The 15,583-nt window shown below is 40.2% G+C and overlaps 1 protein-coding gene across 2 annotated transcripts; it reads right to left on the bottom strand.

Annotated features, from left to right (window-relative positions):
- Nucleotides 1–536: 536 nt before the first annotated feature.
- LOC5517967 (integrin beta-1) lies at nucleotides 537–15,167 on the bottom strand. Of its 2 annotated transcripts, none has more exons than XM_048724391.1 (27): nucleotides 15,006–15,167; nucleotides 14,312–14,392; nucleotides 13,038–13,111; nucleotides 12,810–12,926; nucleotides 12,659–12,722; nucleotides 11,923–12,054; nucleotides 11,682–11,769; nucleotides 11,509–11,602; nucleotides 10,870–10,959; nucleotides 10,447–10,533; nucleotides 9,883–9,960; nucleotides 9,472–9,567; nucleotides 9,150–9,245; nucleotides 8,402–8,475; nucleotides 8,281–8,335; nucleotides 7,497–7,558; nucleotides 7,252–7,339; nucleotides 6,840–6,913; nucleotides 6,168–6,233; nucleotides 5,466–5,538; nucleotides 4,733–4,814; nucleotides 3,302–3,423; nucleotides 2,947–3,039; nucleotides 2,347–2,497; nucleotides 1,799–2,019; nucleotides 1,622–1,678; nucleotides 537–1,336 (listed from the first exon to the last, which is right to left on the bottom strand). In XM_048724391.1, exons 2-27 carry the CDS (start codon nucleotides 14,379–14,381, stop codon nucleotides 1,271–1,273), a joined length of 2,370 nt encoding a protein of 789 aa, XP_048580348.1. In that variant the 5' UTR covers nucleotides 14,382–14,392; nucleotides 15,006–15,167; the 3' UTR covers nucleotides 537–1,270. The 2 variants fall into 2 exon arrangements, with proteins under 2 accessions (XP_048580348.1, XP_048580347.1); XM_048724390.1 differs by having other exon boundaries at nucleotides 14,312–14,395; nucleotides 15,006–15,165.
- Between the last annotated feature and the right edge of the window lie 416 nt (nucleotides 15,168–15,583).

Here is a 15,583-nt window from a genome sequence, read left to right as displayed (position 1 = left end):
GTGGTAAAGTAGACGTGAAACCTTAGAAATCCCCTGATGACAGAGGGGAGCGTGGCGAAAGCGGGGTCGACTAGGGAAACCCCACATCCGGCGGTTGCGCACCAGACCGCAAAGTTGAGTTGCTGTGGCCAGTACCCATAGGAAGGCCCCGATAGCCACCGGCGAGACTCCTTGGCGGACTTGTGTGTGATCACTGTCTCTTTGAATATGTCTCGGACCCTAGTCGTGTACGCATACAGTGACGTAACAGATTTTTATTGTATCATTTGAAATTCCAGTTGACCAAAATAATTCGGGGCAGGCTATACTAATCACGAACAACCAACTGCAATAACAAACGGGCACATAAGCATATTTAGTTAATTAGACGGGATTGAGCAGAAATGTTACGGGGGACGGATTCATTGGGTGAGGGGGCAGTATTTAGATAACCATGCAGAACCCACGACCCTTCCACAGGAGTTTCGGCTTTGCAAAAGTGCAACAGTCGATTGATAAAACGCTCAGCGGCGGGGAGAAAGAGGACCAGCAGTATAAAAAAAATGTATTATTTGACTTTATTGCTCGACCAAAAGCTCATTTGTACATTATTTGATGGATATCAATGTATCCGATATTATCTTATTTGTTATAATTTTTATCTACTAACTATCAACTCAGCATGCAATATCAACAAATATCCGACCAGTCCAGTGCAATGTTACCAAAATAAAACGGACCGTCGAGAGAAATCTATAAACTGCGAATCACACACACTGACGGTCGGTGATTATTTACACAATAAAAACACACTCGTCAGAGCACAATCAGATAGAACAGGGGTAGGAACATTATTACAGTATGTGTCGAGAAGTCCATCTAAGACCAAGAGAACCACTAAGATTTGAGTGAGATTTCTAAGGCGAAAGCCTCTCGTTTAATGGTTGATTGTTGAGTAAATCGAGGCCCAGTGACGTGACCGCTTTAATAGGAATCAAGGAATGACGAGTCATCTTTGGATGGAATGACGGGTTATCATTCGGACATCATAGCTAAACTGATCTAGAGGTATTTCGGGAGATGAGAATACGAAAGAGGCGTATCTAACGGGGCTTAGGAAGGCGAGAGTGGGGCGTATCTGACTTGTACTGAGGAAGGCGAGAGTGGGGGTATCTAACTGTGCTTAGGAAGGCGAGAGTGGCGCGTATTTGATTGTACTGAATGAAGATGGCTGTCGGATGGCATTATGAACACAAACCGGACACCTTGATGTTTCTGTCCGGTGACCAGCTTATCGGCCAGCATAAGTAGGATTCTCGAAAGTCGTCTTAGCTTCCTTGTAAAGAGGGTTCTTTTCCTGTGATATAAAATACAAATTCCGATAAGTAAATGGCGTCTCTTGATTGAACATCGCTTTTAAAGCTCTAGACCCTTCCCCAGGTGAAGTTAAGACCGTTGATCATGTGAATCTCCCTGTTCCACTTTGACCTCGTGAGTTCACCTCCATTACCCCCCCACCACCACCATCAGTGTTCCCTACATACACGTGACTCACCCTGTGCCGCTTGAGCCTCAAGAGTTCACCTCCATCCCCCTCCCCCCCCCACACACACTTCCATCATTGTACAAACACGTTACTCACCCTGTGCCACTTGGACCTCATACGATCGCGCTCGAATTTTTTGTACTCGATTCGGTCCTGAGGTAAGAAAACACAAATACATAAGACTACATTCACATGACAAATATGGCCTGGAAAGGTGTTTTTATCAATGGGTTGTATTTTTTTCGACAATCAATTCTCATATTTTGTACTCACCACCATGGAAACCATGATTTTACCAATTAATAGCAACAGCAGGCCGATAAGTAGTATCCCCCCGACCACACCCAGTACGATGGCAAGGATAGGGGCTGGTTCTGGACAGTCCTGCTTTTCTTGAACATACAGATCGTACGTCTTTCCGTCCGCACGCTTGTCGTAAGTGAAGTAATACGTGCATTTATCCCTAGCCCCTTCACAACGGTACAGGCCCTTGGCTGCAAGACGGACAGAAAGGGTTATCGACTGTCGGCAGAATAAAAGTGAAGGCAAAATCGTAGCAATGAATCCCTCGTCTTTTCGCATAAGGGACGCCACAGCTACCATTTTCAGTGATGGTGCTTACACGCATACACGAAAATAAGCTACGATTAGCAGTCTGTGTATGTATACTGATGGGAAGTATGGTATGGAGCGTATCTTAAAATGTCATCTGTTGATGCGAACTGCGCGGAGAAATGATTATCTATACTGGCAGGTAACATCAATAACACGTGAGAAGACCATGTAAAAGGCGTTCTACCCAAACAGACATTGGCACTCACCGGTCAGAGTCTCTATCTTGTCCACGAACTCCACGGACTGGACAATAGGCTCGCAGCGGTTCAACTTCTTGCAATCGTCTAGGGATTTCTTCTCGAATTTGGTACAGAGAATACAATCTTTGCTGCGACTACAGATGCCGCCCTCGCATGACTATAGAAACGAGAGAACGATAATGAGTTAATAACGACCAACAGCAATATTATGTTATTCTATAAAAGGTATTGCGTTGGTCAGGTCCAAGATCACCGAGTTGGCAATAACATTTTGCATTTTGTTTAACAAGACAATATTAATGATGACCAGCAGCACAACTACATCGTAACGACTGCGCTATATAGGAAGTCTGATGGTAGAACGTTCGCTTCTAGTGTGCGTCTAGAAGAAATGTATCTCACTAATTTACAACACGAATTAACCTCACCAATATGCTTTATACATTGCCCCCCTTCCCCCAAGCCTTATTCAATAAATCCTGGCTCCACCCCTGTCAGTGGCTCTTTTGCGTGACTTATTGTTAGAAAGGCATCGCAAGGATTTACGACTTATGTATGAATATGGGTATAACAATTTGAGTGAAAAAAGAAATTTGAAATACTAACCGGACATTCCTCGCAGTACTGGCCGGTGTACTTTCGGTTGCACTTGCATTTTCCGCATTCACACGTGCCGCGGTCGGGACCTCCACAAACGGGCTGAAGCACAGATACGAAAAAAATGATATGAGCATGGATACAAAAGTTGGTAACTAGCTTGAACTTAACAAAACGTATAGGCACAGGGAAGAACTCAAATAAACGCCGAAAACTTTGGGATGTCATAGATAGTATTTTGACACATTCCTTAATTTAAACTAGTCAGAAATAGCCGTTATTTAGCTCAGTTGTCTATAATAGAGTCTTGACTATTACTTGGGCAACGCTTTATGAATTGGGAGTATATGATGTGGGCTCTTACAGATCCTTTGTCCTTTCGGCACTCGAAATCGAGTAGTGAGCAGTTTCTCTGGCCACAGTTCACGCCAACATACACGTCCTTGCATTTACAGACGCCGCAGTCACAGACCCCACGCTCATTACCTAAACACATATATTCAATTATTATACTTCTCAACTGAGAACTACCGTGCAAATACACCAGATGAACGTACATTTATTCTAAGCCACCTAGGAGTGCCATGATGGACAAGACCGTACAATTACTGCACTAAAAAAATTGCGTCCGATAGCTCGGGTTAGAATATAGGTTACGTCAGCTTGGATTTTAAAGATCAAAACCTAGTTCGCTTCATTAGAAGACACCACCTTCGGTTATAGCGCCTAACACACAAAATGACCCTCATTGCTGTGAACTGCGTTGAGCCGTCCATATTTCAAGGGAGGACTAATCATGCCTCGCGACGTTTATTTGCAGTATACAAATACTAACATTACAGTTTTGACTACAACACCCGCAGTAGAATACCCGTGCCCTGGGGTTAGAGGATTGTCGCTCCCGGCTTCAAATGAAAAGCCGAGCGATAATCTCTCTTCGGCACTTTTTGTCGCGCTTTTGGGTTTTCGGCGACACGAGAACCTCTGGAATTCAGGGTAGCAGTAGAGAGTCTTATGTGGAGCGGGTTCGTCTCACGATATTAATTTGGGGTATACAGATACTAGCATTAACATTATCGTTAACAACACCCACTTAGCACCACATATTAATTTGGGGTATGCAGATACTAGCATTAACATTATCGTTAACAACATCCACTTAGCACCACATACTAACCTCTGATGCTCCTGAATATAAACTAACATTAACATTATCATAAACAACACCCACACAACACCAACACCACACAACAAGCCCTGATGCTACAGAATATAACATTAACATTACCATTGACATCACCCACTTACCACCACACAACAAGCCCTGATGCTACAGAATATAACATTAACATTATCATTGACATCACCCACTTACCACCACACACTAAGCCCTAATGCTACAGAATATATACCAACATTAACATCATCATTAACATCATCCACTTATGTACCACCACACACTAATCCCTGATGCTACAGAATATAACATTAACATTATCATTAACATCATCCACTTACCACCACACACTAAGCCCTGATGCTACAGAATATAACATTAACATTATCATTAACATCACCCACTTACCACCACACAACAAGCCCTGATGCTACAGAATATAACATTAACATTATCATTGACATCACCCACTTACCACCACACACTAAGCCCTAATGCTACAGAATATATACCAACATTAACATCATCATTAACATCATCCACTTATGTACCACCACACACTAATCCCTGATGCTACAGAATATAACATTAACATTATCATTAACATCATCCACTTACCACCACACACTAAGCCCTGATGCTCCTGACAGGAGAAGTCGTTACATTGGCACTTGTCGCCATAGATGCGCCCACGGGGGTCCTGTGGTATGGAGCAAACAACAAGGGTCATATTCGGGTCCGGTAGGCAAATCATAAATTTATCAGTTTTACTTTTTACTAAAGAATGCAAGAACCTAGTATTCTTCTAAAAAGAGTAATTGGAAAATAAAAACGGTGTGAATCAGACTTCATGGTAAATCAAATGTATAGTAGAGGAAAGAAAAAGCCTAACACAGACGATGGGGACTTACCCGGTTACAGACGCACTTTCCACAGACGATGGGGACTTACCCGGTTACAGACGCACTTTCCACAGACGATGGGGACTTACCCGGTTACAGACGCACTTTCCACAGACGATGGGGACTTACCCGGTTACAGACGCACTTTCCACAGACGATGGGGACTTACCCGGTTACAGACGCACTTTCCACAGACGATGGGGACTTACCCGGTTACAGACGCACTTTCCACAGACGATGGGGACTTACCCGGTTACAGACGCACTTTCCACAGACGATGGGGACTTACCCGGTTACAGACGCACTTTCCACAGACGATGGGGACTTACCCGGTTACAGACGCACTTTCCACAGACGATGGGGACTTACCCGGTTGCAGACGCACTTTCCACAGACGATGGGGACTTACCCGGTTACAGACGCACTTTCCACAGACGATGGGGACTTACCCGGTTACAGACGCACTTTCCACAGATACACTGTCCTTGGCCGCTACACGGCGGCTCATCAGTGGCGTTAGTCCTGCATCACAAGAAAGTGTAAGGCATAGTTTTAATAACTGCTTGAGATACTTGTAAGCTCATCTTCAGGATGTCATTGTCGTCAGAATCTTCCATCAGCTCAGTTCTAGGAATCCTGAAGCCCCTTGTAAACAGCGCCAACATTGTTGCCACTCAGCGGAGCTGGTGCTTTTTGCACACAATGTTGGAAGGTGCTGCAAGTAGTTGTCAGAATTGTCTTGTGGTCATCCGAGTGATACTTCACCAGTAATGCTTGCTGATGCTGTAGCTGTTTGAATGGGGCTTGAGACCATGTCCCACTGAACACCCGAAAGAAGCAACAAACGAATGACTACTTACATTCAGTCTATAGGTGTCTGGTACAACTGACCTCGGGCACCAAAAGTAGTTTCAAGTGTTGAGTCTTAATGACTTGTTGATGAGTGATAATAGAGGTATGTCCCCTAGTTCAAAGTGTGCCCTTCCTTATTTCCTTAGTGCTTGTAATATATGTAGGGCTGTAACAGGGGGTGGGGCACTGTGGGCTTGTGCCCCCCCCCCCCCAATATTTTAAAAAATTATAAGGAAATGACCAATCCCCCCCAATATAACATGGCCTGCTCTGCCTCTGTAATAAAAGTGATTACTTACGCTTTACACTTGGTGACATCCGTTTTCTTGTCAAATGGATTATCACATTCACACAGCTCCCCATACCTGGATACCAAACAAAGGAGCAAACCATTATACATTTTTGTAGTTTTAGAAATTCCAGATAGTTTTCTTAACTATTTTTGGTATGAAATGCCTCGATGGTCTTGAAGGCATACTAATAGTCAAATTACCTTTATGCACTTTCTAACCACTTTTTTTTCTATTGGCTTATTAAAAGAGCTGCAAATTTGAGAGTGGGCTATTATTTAAATTAACATTCGTTCTTTATGACAAAAGTGTTCATTAGTCCTTTGGAACAAATGTATGAAACAGTTAACGATAAGGCTAATGATAAGTAATAGCAGGGCTTTCATTAACTTTCAAAGTAGGCGGTTGAGATTGATAAGTAGGGGGTGGACGTTAATTTATCTTTTTAGTTCAAATCAAACTAAAGTCAACTTAAAAAAAAAATAGTAGCCAGAGCTCGGTGGAAAATAGCTGGTGCTTCCGCCAGCCGCCGGGGCCTAATAAAACCCCTGAATAGTATTATAGTTGGCATTTTAAGTTAAAAAGTATTTGATGGCCATTTTGGGCTAAACTTAAAAAGGATTGTTGTACTCTTAAAGGGAAAACAATATCAAAGAACGGGTGATAAACAAGTGTTCTCACCTTCCCTTATGACACTGACATTGGCCGCATGCATATGTGCCATTTCCCGAAGAGCAACGGGTACTGTTCTCCTCCTACGACAACATTAAACAGCATAAGTATACTCTGGACAAGTGAAAACGTTAAGAGTAATCAGGTATATTTGCATTTGACATTTGATTTTCCATGAGATCCAGGGTTTTAGCCAATGAAAATAAAATGTGATGCATAATGGTTATTGCATCTAAAGAATAAAAACTTCCAGTTTTATCATGGAATCTCACTTTTTCGTTTGTTTTACCAAGATTTCGTCCAAACCCCCTAAAGCACCAAGGTTGATTTCCCTGCCAGTCCCAACACTTTATCAGCACATTAGTTAGGGGCTACAAGAAGCAACAGAGTCTTCCATTGGCTATAAAATCAATAAACTCACTCGGAAATCTTTGCCATCACACTGACAACTGCAAATAAACTCTAAGTCCACATTTAGAAGACCAAATCCAGGAACACGAATTGGAAAACTGTGGAAAAAGGGTTATGAAAAAAGTTAGCTAATATCCCTCTTTTCGTATCAGCTTCCTAGTGCAGAAACTAGTGAGATCCACTGAGAGTGATTCATGCTGGATTTAGCTACATTACTTTAAATAATTCCCACATCACTCATGCTTGATACTGTACCTTTTGTATTTCTGAACATCTTCAGTACAGCGATCCAGTGTAACAGAGACATCAAACTTAACCTACAAACAAACAAATATTGTGTCTAATAAATACAGTCTCATTTACAAACAAACACATGATTGATGTACACTAACATCCAGTCAATAATCAAAAGGAGAGTGAGGCATATTTGAAGAAAAGGAATAAAAGCAAAAAGCAAAAATCAATTCTAGTTAGCAAGTTTGGGTGTGGTCAATCGAAACTATTAGATACAGTACTTTAGTCAACATTATCAACAAAGTATGTTGATCCATACATGCAAAATGGAATTTATTCAAGAAAAAAAATAGAAGGGAGAATGCTAATCAATAAAATAGTTACTATTGAGGAGATAGTAGAAATTTCGAATTAGTGAGGTAAAGCTTAGGCTTGATTTCCAGCCATCGCTAGGCCTCATCTGCCGAGGCACATACTGTGGGCTCACAGAAACAAGGTGGAAATCGAGCCTAGGTAAAGCTAAGTCAAGGGAAATGGAAACAGTTGTAATAAGCAGGGAACACAAGTTATCTTGTTTCTGGTTCTTTATACTGTACAAAATAAAAAGAAGACTTAAGCTTAAAGACGTATTCAAAGGGGAAATTACCTAAGTTCAAGTTAATAAGGATGATTGAAAGTGTATTTTATTAACAGAGTCTAAGTTTTATTGAGCTTTTCTTGTATTTGACATTGGGAAAAAAGTTTTTTCATAATCAGTTGAGTAGCCAAAAGGTTTGACTGTGCTGGAAACCATTACTTCAATTACCTTCTGTCCAATACCAACTCCTGTGCACTCTCCATTAACCACAGGCTGTCCATCCCTGACAACACAACAAACTCATGAGAATGACTACATATCATCAATTAAATAATTCTGGAATACTCACTTGCATGTGCCACTGTAAGAAACAGAGATCCCAGGGGGTGCTTTATATGAGAGCTTGACAGTGGAAGCAATTTTCTAAAATAATATGACACACATTAAAAATGGCTTACATGTGATTTACAAAATGTGCATGCAAAATTTACTTGCCAAATTTTCCTTTATTCAACTTAACAAAGCCACATCATTAATTGGGATTTTGCTCTCTGTACGCCATGTAAAAGGTTGAAACTCTTTTAATCATTTCAATGTGAAAGATCAAAAGATCTAAGGATACTTCACTTCTCTTCTTTAACAATACAGTATTTGAGTGACCTATGGCCAAAGGAAAACTTGTCACCCAGTAAACTTTCTAAGATACATAAGGGATTGTTGATGTCAGAAAAATCGTAGCCTTCGTGGCGCAGTTGGCAGAGCGTCGCTCTGTAGTTCCTGTGCCTCTCACCACTGGGTTCCGGGTTCGATTGCCGGTTCCGACGTGAGTTGTGTTAGTTGGTCTAGCCTTTGCTCTGAGGGTTTTTCTCTGGGTTCTCCAGTGTTCCTCCCTCCACAAAGACAACAATTTTGATCTTAGCTGTAGTCTGTGGTCAGACATGAGTATGGCAGCTGCCTGAGGCGCCTTGCTATGCCTTAAACTCGACCACGTCAGAATCAGGGCTCTTGTAATTCTGCATCTAGCTGTGATGAGAGTGATGACAGTAGCTACTCCAATTTATCTTTATCTATTAAGGTTACCTGTTTGTGTAACTTACTTCATAGCTGTTCTTTATCAGTTGTACTACGTTCCCTGAGTCTTCAGCAAGGACACCTGTTGTAGCACCCAAATCATCCCAGGAATTACTTAAGCCCTGAAATGAATTGTTTTAAAACATTAATAATAAAATTAGTATAGAGGTTTTTCTCAGCTATTACCAGAACTTAAACTTTATTGAGAAAACGTTTTCCATCAATGATGTTTTAGCCCTTGATTATTTTGATTAAGACCTGAAGGTATTGTAAAATACTGTAGTCTCAAGAAATTGCTGATTTACAGTATGTCTAACATCTACCCCCCCCCCAAAAAAAATGACTTACCAAGTACAGATCAGTGACATTTCCAGTGACTGCAAAAATGGGTTGGATTTGTTTCTGCAGAAGTTTTTCATGGAGTTGGGCAATTGATGGATAGTCCTAACCGAACAAAGTAAAAAGAAACAAATATACCTAAAAATAACAACACCAGCAGCAACAATACAAAAATAGGAGCAACACACAACATTATGAATGAAAACAGACACTCTTTAGGGCCAGAGGCAGATATAGGGGGAGAAGGGGGGAGACATAAGGGCCAGTGCCCCCCTTCAGACTGAAATTTTCAATAAAATGTGGGGAAGCTTAAATCCACAGATTTACCTTCCACCATATGCACGAAATATTAGCTTCCTCACCCCCCCCCCCCCCCCCCCCCAAAAAAAAAGTTAATCAGCCCCTGAGGGATCCTCTTACCAGCTCATCAGACTTGGTGTAGACCCCACTGTTGCTTAAATGGCACTGTCCGTCATTTGGAGTGACAATACCTCCCAGCTACACAAATAAACACACTTTAAAAAATAGTTCAATGTTCAAAGAGATACAATAAATAAGCTGGCTAGATGCAGGTGATTTTTAGGTACAACTGTCCATTGGGGCCAATAATGCAGGAAGTTGGAGCAATCAATGTATTCAATCAATGTATAGCACAACTGCTGATAATTCCTGCATTCAGGAAACGGCATGATTATTCCTACTTTTGTTAAGAGAAAAATCTGCATAATGGAAATTTAACATTTCTCTAAGATGCCCACTCTAATTGCAAATTGTCCCTCTGTCAGTACATCTGTCAACTACCCAGTGCTCACACATTACGCTGTCCCACCCCCTATATAACTGCTTCAACAAAGGGATAATATTTGAAACATCAGATCCCCCAACCTCACATCTCTATTCACCCTGCCCCTAGCTCATTCATCTATCAAACAGACAAGCAAACAGCTAGATGGAGTATTCTTATTGCAATTAGTTGTACTGTACCTTGCCATCTCCAGCCAAATGGAAGGGGGCATCAGTGACGAAGACAACAAGACGACGAGATGTTCCATTTACTGACCAACCAATTTGCTGAAATTTGTATAAAAGGAATTATTAAGTAAAATATTTTCTTGAATCAATTGTATGGGAGTTAGAAAGATAAAACTATGTACTTCAGGCCACGGAGAATGACAACAATTTTTGGGGCTTGTGTAAAGTTTACACAATTCAATTGTCAAGTAGCAGCTACATAATCAGAGAGTCAATGGGAAAAATAAAAAAAATTAAACCATATGTTGTTTGAGTTCTTAGATAGATTTTTTGTCTAAAAAAGCCCCATGGTTGGATGTAAATGAAAGTACCTTCAGAGAAAATTAGAACATGAGAGAGGTTGAAAGGTGAGGACCAGTAAATACCAAACAATACCTGATCACACACAGCAACCTGCATAAGAGCATCAAAACCTCCCTCGGGCTCATCAAGATTGCCAGAAATCTTTTGCTCGTTTACTTTTTCCTTTCAAAAACACAAACAATAACTAAACACAGTGACAATGGTAGTACCTCAATGTATTTTTTGTCACAAAAGAATTTGAATAAGAGAATGGACAAGGTAAAATATGTTTAAAAAAATTAAATTTTAGTACAGTTGTGTCTAATTCGTTCTTCAGACAGCTGCTCTGTTTCAAAGTGACTCAGTTGGATCTTCATTGATAGGAGAGAATAAAAGGTAAAGGAAGTGTGGGAATCAATAATATCCAGAGAAGATGGCTTTTGTTGTGCCCACATATCACACATTTACAAAAATACCACCTTACTCCCTCAAAGGTGTCTTTTGAACAATCATGCATGCTATCCAGGTGGAGGGAGGGGGGGGGGGGGGTGTGTGGCAAATAATGTTTTTAGTGAATCTGGATGACAGACCCAAAAAGGGAATACCATTTTTATTTAACACTCTAAGGGCTAGAATAAGGAAATGTGAATATTCCTATGTCTTAAGAAGCTTGAGCATTATGGCTGCATACTTGGTAGATATCTTTTGCATCACCAGGTTACCTAAACCTACCTTAAACATTGTATCATTCCTAACAAGGGGGAGTATGTGTTTAAACCCATAGCTTGCTACACACTCACTGGTGTCTGAGCAAGGCTTTGTGAGCCTAAAATGAAGATAAGTGTTTATTATTTTTTACCATCATTACACAAAGAAGCATACGGTGTACATGTATCAGTACTCACTCAGTGCGGACATAAGGAGAAACTGTTTTGTCTACAAATGATCCAAACCCCAACTTGAAGTTCTTTGTTATATTCTTCATACTTTCAGCTGTTAAAAACAAAAAAATTAAATTTCATGACTTGACTCTCTCTAAGGATTTTTTCGGTCTTCCCATGAAAGCAAAGATTATTTTAGGTTTGCCACTATAAATAAAAATTGCCATGAAGGAAAGATAGAAGTTCTGCCAAAGTAAAGGCTCACCTATTTTTCCTGCAAGCTTTTTCAGGTTATCTAAATCGTTCTCCATGGACCAGGACATGTCCATAAGGTAATACAAGTCCACAGGGTAATTCTCTGCCGGGCGAATAGTGACTGGCAATATAGATGGAATACCTGAAATTTATGAAAACAAATAAATTATAAAAAAAACATCTAGCTAGGAACAGGAGAACTTGTGTATGCAACTCTTCCAGTTGGGGGTAGTATTTTTTCCATAAAACAGTCAACTCTTGCCTCACGAGTACCATGCATACACCCTTTATTCATAAGAACCTTATTTTATAAGAATGTCCAGCCTGAGATTTCACCAAATTTTAAGAACATGCTAAGAACATGCCGAGGCTCAGATAGCAGAAATGTTTTTATTGTTTTAGTCTTGATGCATTCTAAAATGCAGAATTGAATAGTAACAACCTTATTATTACTATTGATCATTGGGTATATAGTCTTATACAAACTAAGCTAAGAACATATTCTGCCTTAAAATGTCCCAAAAAAAGAATGGCCCAGCCTCAATTGAAAAGTAGATGTTGTTATAAAAACAAAGAGTGTAATGTGTAAGAATGGGGAAAAATAGGTCAGAGCTGAAATAATAAAAAGAATGATTGAAACAGGCTCTTGGATGCTCACTATAAAAGACAATGGATCCCAGAAATACTGTATCTGACAACAAAGAGATTTAATACAGTATGTATAAACTGGCAAATGGAGTACAAACCTGGCCTTAGCTTAAGAGTCACTCTTTGAGGTGTGACTTGAATAGTTGCACCAACAGGATCATTCTAAAATAAAATTACCACAAAGGAAGTTGAAACACTCAAATTTCTACTGATATTATGGTCAATTTTGTATATTGTACATAAACTTACTTTAGTTTCTGAAAAAATACTCTGCGGATTAGAAATGTTTTCTTCGCGACATCCATATCCTTTTAGACGCAGGTAGGTGTCACAGCGTGAAGGGGCTTTTGTATCTTTGTCGAAATTCTGCAATCAAGACAGTAAGCATTCAGTTGGCAAATTCATATAAATACAGTATTAAATATCTTTCGCATCAATATACTCAATACAAAATAATATATGGTAAAAAGTACTAACCTCTTGTGAACACCAAGCACATGATGGTTTACTTATGCACTCATTACAAGTACTCTGGCTTAGACATTCTGAACCTAAAATGGCAAATTATGTAAGTATCACAGATATTTTTTTGGTGGTGTGTTAAGGGAATTTTGTATAAATTTTTTATGTCCTTGAATCCTAAGATTTTAAAATTAATAAGTCAGAAGGTTTCATGTTGTCATTCTTAGGTGATCTCATTATCTGATTTTTAATTTTTTATCTTTTAACCATTTTTTGCTCTCGTAATGGTATAGAAGCTATAGCTGTATCTGAGATGCTTTGAAAGGTTACTATTTCCTCGACAGACAGATGTAAGGTTGGAATGAGGGGCTACCTTCTCTCAGAGATTGAAGAAATTTAAAGAAAAATATACCCAAATGAAAAAGGCATAACAAATATCCAAATTAGTGCAATGAATTTTATAAAAACTTTGCCTCCACCCCTTCTTATTAGGGCACCTAGATCTGGCTCTGTACTCTTACCTGCCTCTGTACTCTTACCAAAACCAAGGGCGGGCTGAGAGATAGGAAAGGGTTCATGGACAGTCATATTATGCAAACAGCATGAAATTCTATGACTGTTCAATGAGAAACTTTTTGGTGGCCAAAGGGGAGGGGCAGAGATGCCTAGAGTACACTAGCTACGCGCCTGTCAATTTACACTGAATCAAAACTACCCTTTTTCCCTTATTCTACTGATCAGCTTCTTTGCATCTTCTTGCAATCCCATTTTCACAGTACATAGCTAGTTGCTACAGTGGTTCCTCTAAAAAAGACACTGGGACCAGGTACTGCAGCAGGAGCAGATGCAGGGGGGGGGGTGACCAGGTACTGCAGCAGGGGCGGATACAGGGGGGGGTGACCAGGTACTGCAGCAGGGGCGGATACAGGGGGGGAGTGACCAGGTACTGCAGCAGGGGCGGATACAGGGGGGGTGACCAGGTACTGCAGCAGGGGCGGATACAGGGGGGGAGTGACCAGGTACTGCAGCAGGGGCGGATAGAGGGGGGAGTGACCAGGTACTGCAGCAGGGGTGGATAAAGGGGAGGTGGATTGGGTGGATATTCACCCCCCCTTTTTAAGTAAAAGATCTGAGATCTATGTGACCTACCAAGAACCACTGGATCAGTTATAAGCCATCTATCTGGCCATTATCCACCCCCTATTTTGAAATCTTGGATCTGCCCCTGTGCAGGTATTCTCTCCATAAGCAAACACTACTATACTGTACATTTAGGTTGTGTAACTTACTTGAAAATGAAGAAGGGATGAATGTATAAATCAAAAATAAAATAGCACCGACAATGTACAGCTCCCTCATTGTGCCAGGACCTTCTGTCAATCAAATACAACATTTTATCACAAAAATGATATAATCAAATGAAGCTTGAATGCATAAATTATGCAGGTAATAGTCTATTTTATTGGTAAGGTAATGAATATATTCATAAAGAATACTTTTAGATTGTGTTAAAAATTCACAACAAACAAGGGCTAAAAGGTCGGGGGCCTGAGACAATGGTTTGATAATATTGATTGTCAGCTGATTTCAAAGCAATGACAACGTTAAGAATGCCATCTTCGGGCATTTGCTACATATCATAGCGGTTCTATAGAAAAGCAGTTCTCATTTAACATTTTAGAGCATAATCGATCAACTTATGACCTATAAAAATGTCAAGAAATTGAGTTTTAGATGTCATTGTGTATTACGGTATTAGCTAAATGATATAAATACAATATCTATTCCAAATGACAATAGCATCTCGTTATTACTGAAGCTTATGTGTGATAACAATAACGCCATAATGTCAAGGAATGATCACAAACTTTTTTAATGGCCGGATCTGATAAAAAAGTCAAGCGGCAAATGAGCAGTGTAGTCTTTGCAAAATCACGTTTGCAATGCTTACCAAGTTACTTTTATAAATAAATTATCAATTACCTGTATTTTCTTTTCTTTCAACCTGGAATCCTTAGTATCGGTGCTGAAGAGAGTCTATGAGCGAACCTTTCGATTCCCTCTAATAGTTATTCATCAACATCACACATCCAGAGGAAGTCAAGCCCGCATTCCGTCATACCATATTTGGGTAGAATGACCAATTATGGAAAGGGCGTCTCTTTTTCCCCCACAGGATTTGAGTCCGAAAAGGCGTCATTTCCGTAAAGTCGGCGTAGCTTCCCGGCGCATACATTTTTTTACTACCGAGTCAAATAACTACATATACTCATTCATATCACGATTGGCTCGTCCCCTAATAATCAAGGCGTAACCTCTTTACAAGGTCGAAAATCGAACGCACTCGCATAATGAATGCGACTACGTTCGATAATCGAAAAAAAAATTATTTCACAATCGAACGTAATCGAACACAAACACTCAAATGCTTTCAATTTAGGATTTTGTCCGATTACCGAACACATTCAGCCTGGAACACATCGAATCGAATACCACTCGATTGCTTTCGATAGGAACCTGGATCGTTTGTTTTGTTAAAAATTTTTTTATCTCTCTAGCCA

The sequence above is a fragment of the Nematostella vectensis genome, chromosome 2, assembly GCF_932526225.1.
Source record: "Nematostella vectensis chromosome 2, jaNemVect1.1, whole genome shotgun sequence".
Taxonomy (NCBI): domain Eukaryota; kingdom Metazoa; phylum Cnidaria; class Anthozoa; order Actiniaria; family Edwardsiidae; genus Nematostella; species Nematostella vectensis.
This window is presented reverse-complemented; position numbering and strand designations above follow the sequence as displayed.

Coding starts and splice junctions, on each gene's coding strand:
- LOC5517967 (XM_048724391.1), bottom strand. CDS start 14,381: ATGAGGGAGCTGTACATTGTCGGTGCTATTTTATTTTTGATTTATACA. Junction 10,534..10,869: donor AGGTTGCTGTGTGTGATCAG/GTATTGTTTGGT, acceptor TACAAATTTCAG/CAAATTGGTTGGTCAGTAAA. Junction 7,340..7,496: donor GATGTTCAGAAATACAAAAG/GTACAGTATCAA, acceptor CTTTTTCCACAG/TTTTCCAATTCGTGTTCCTG.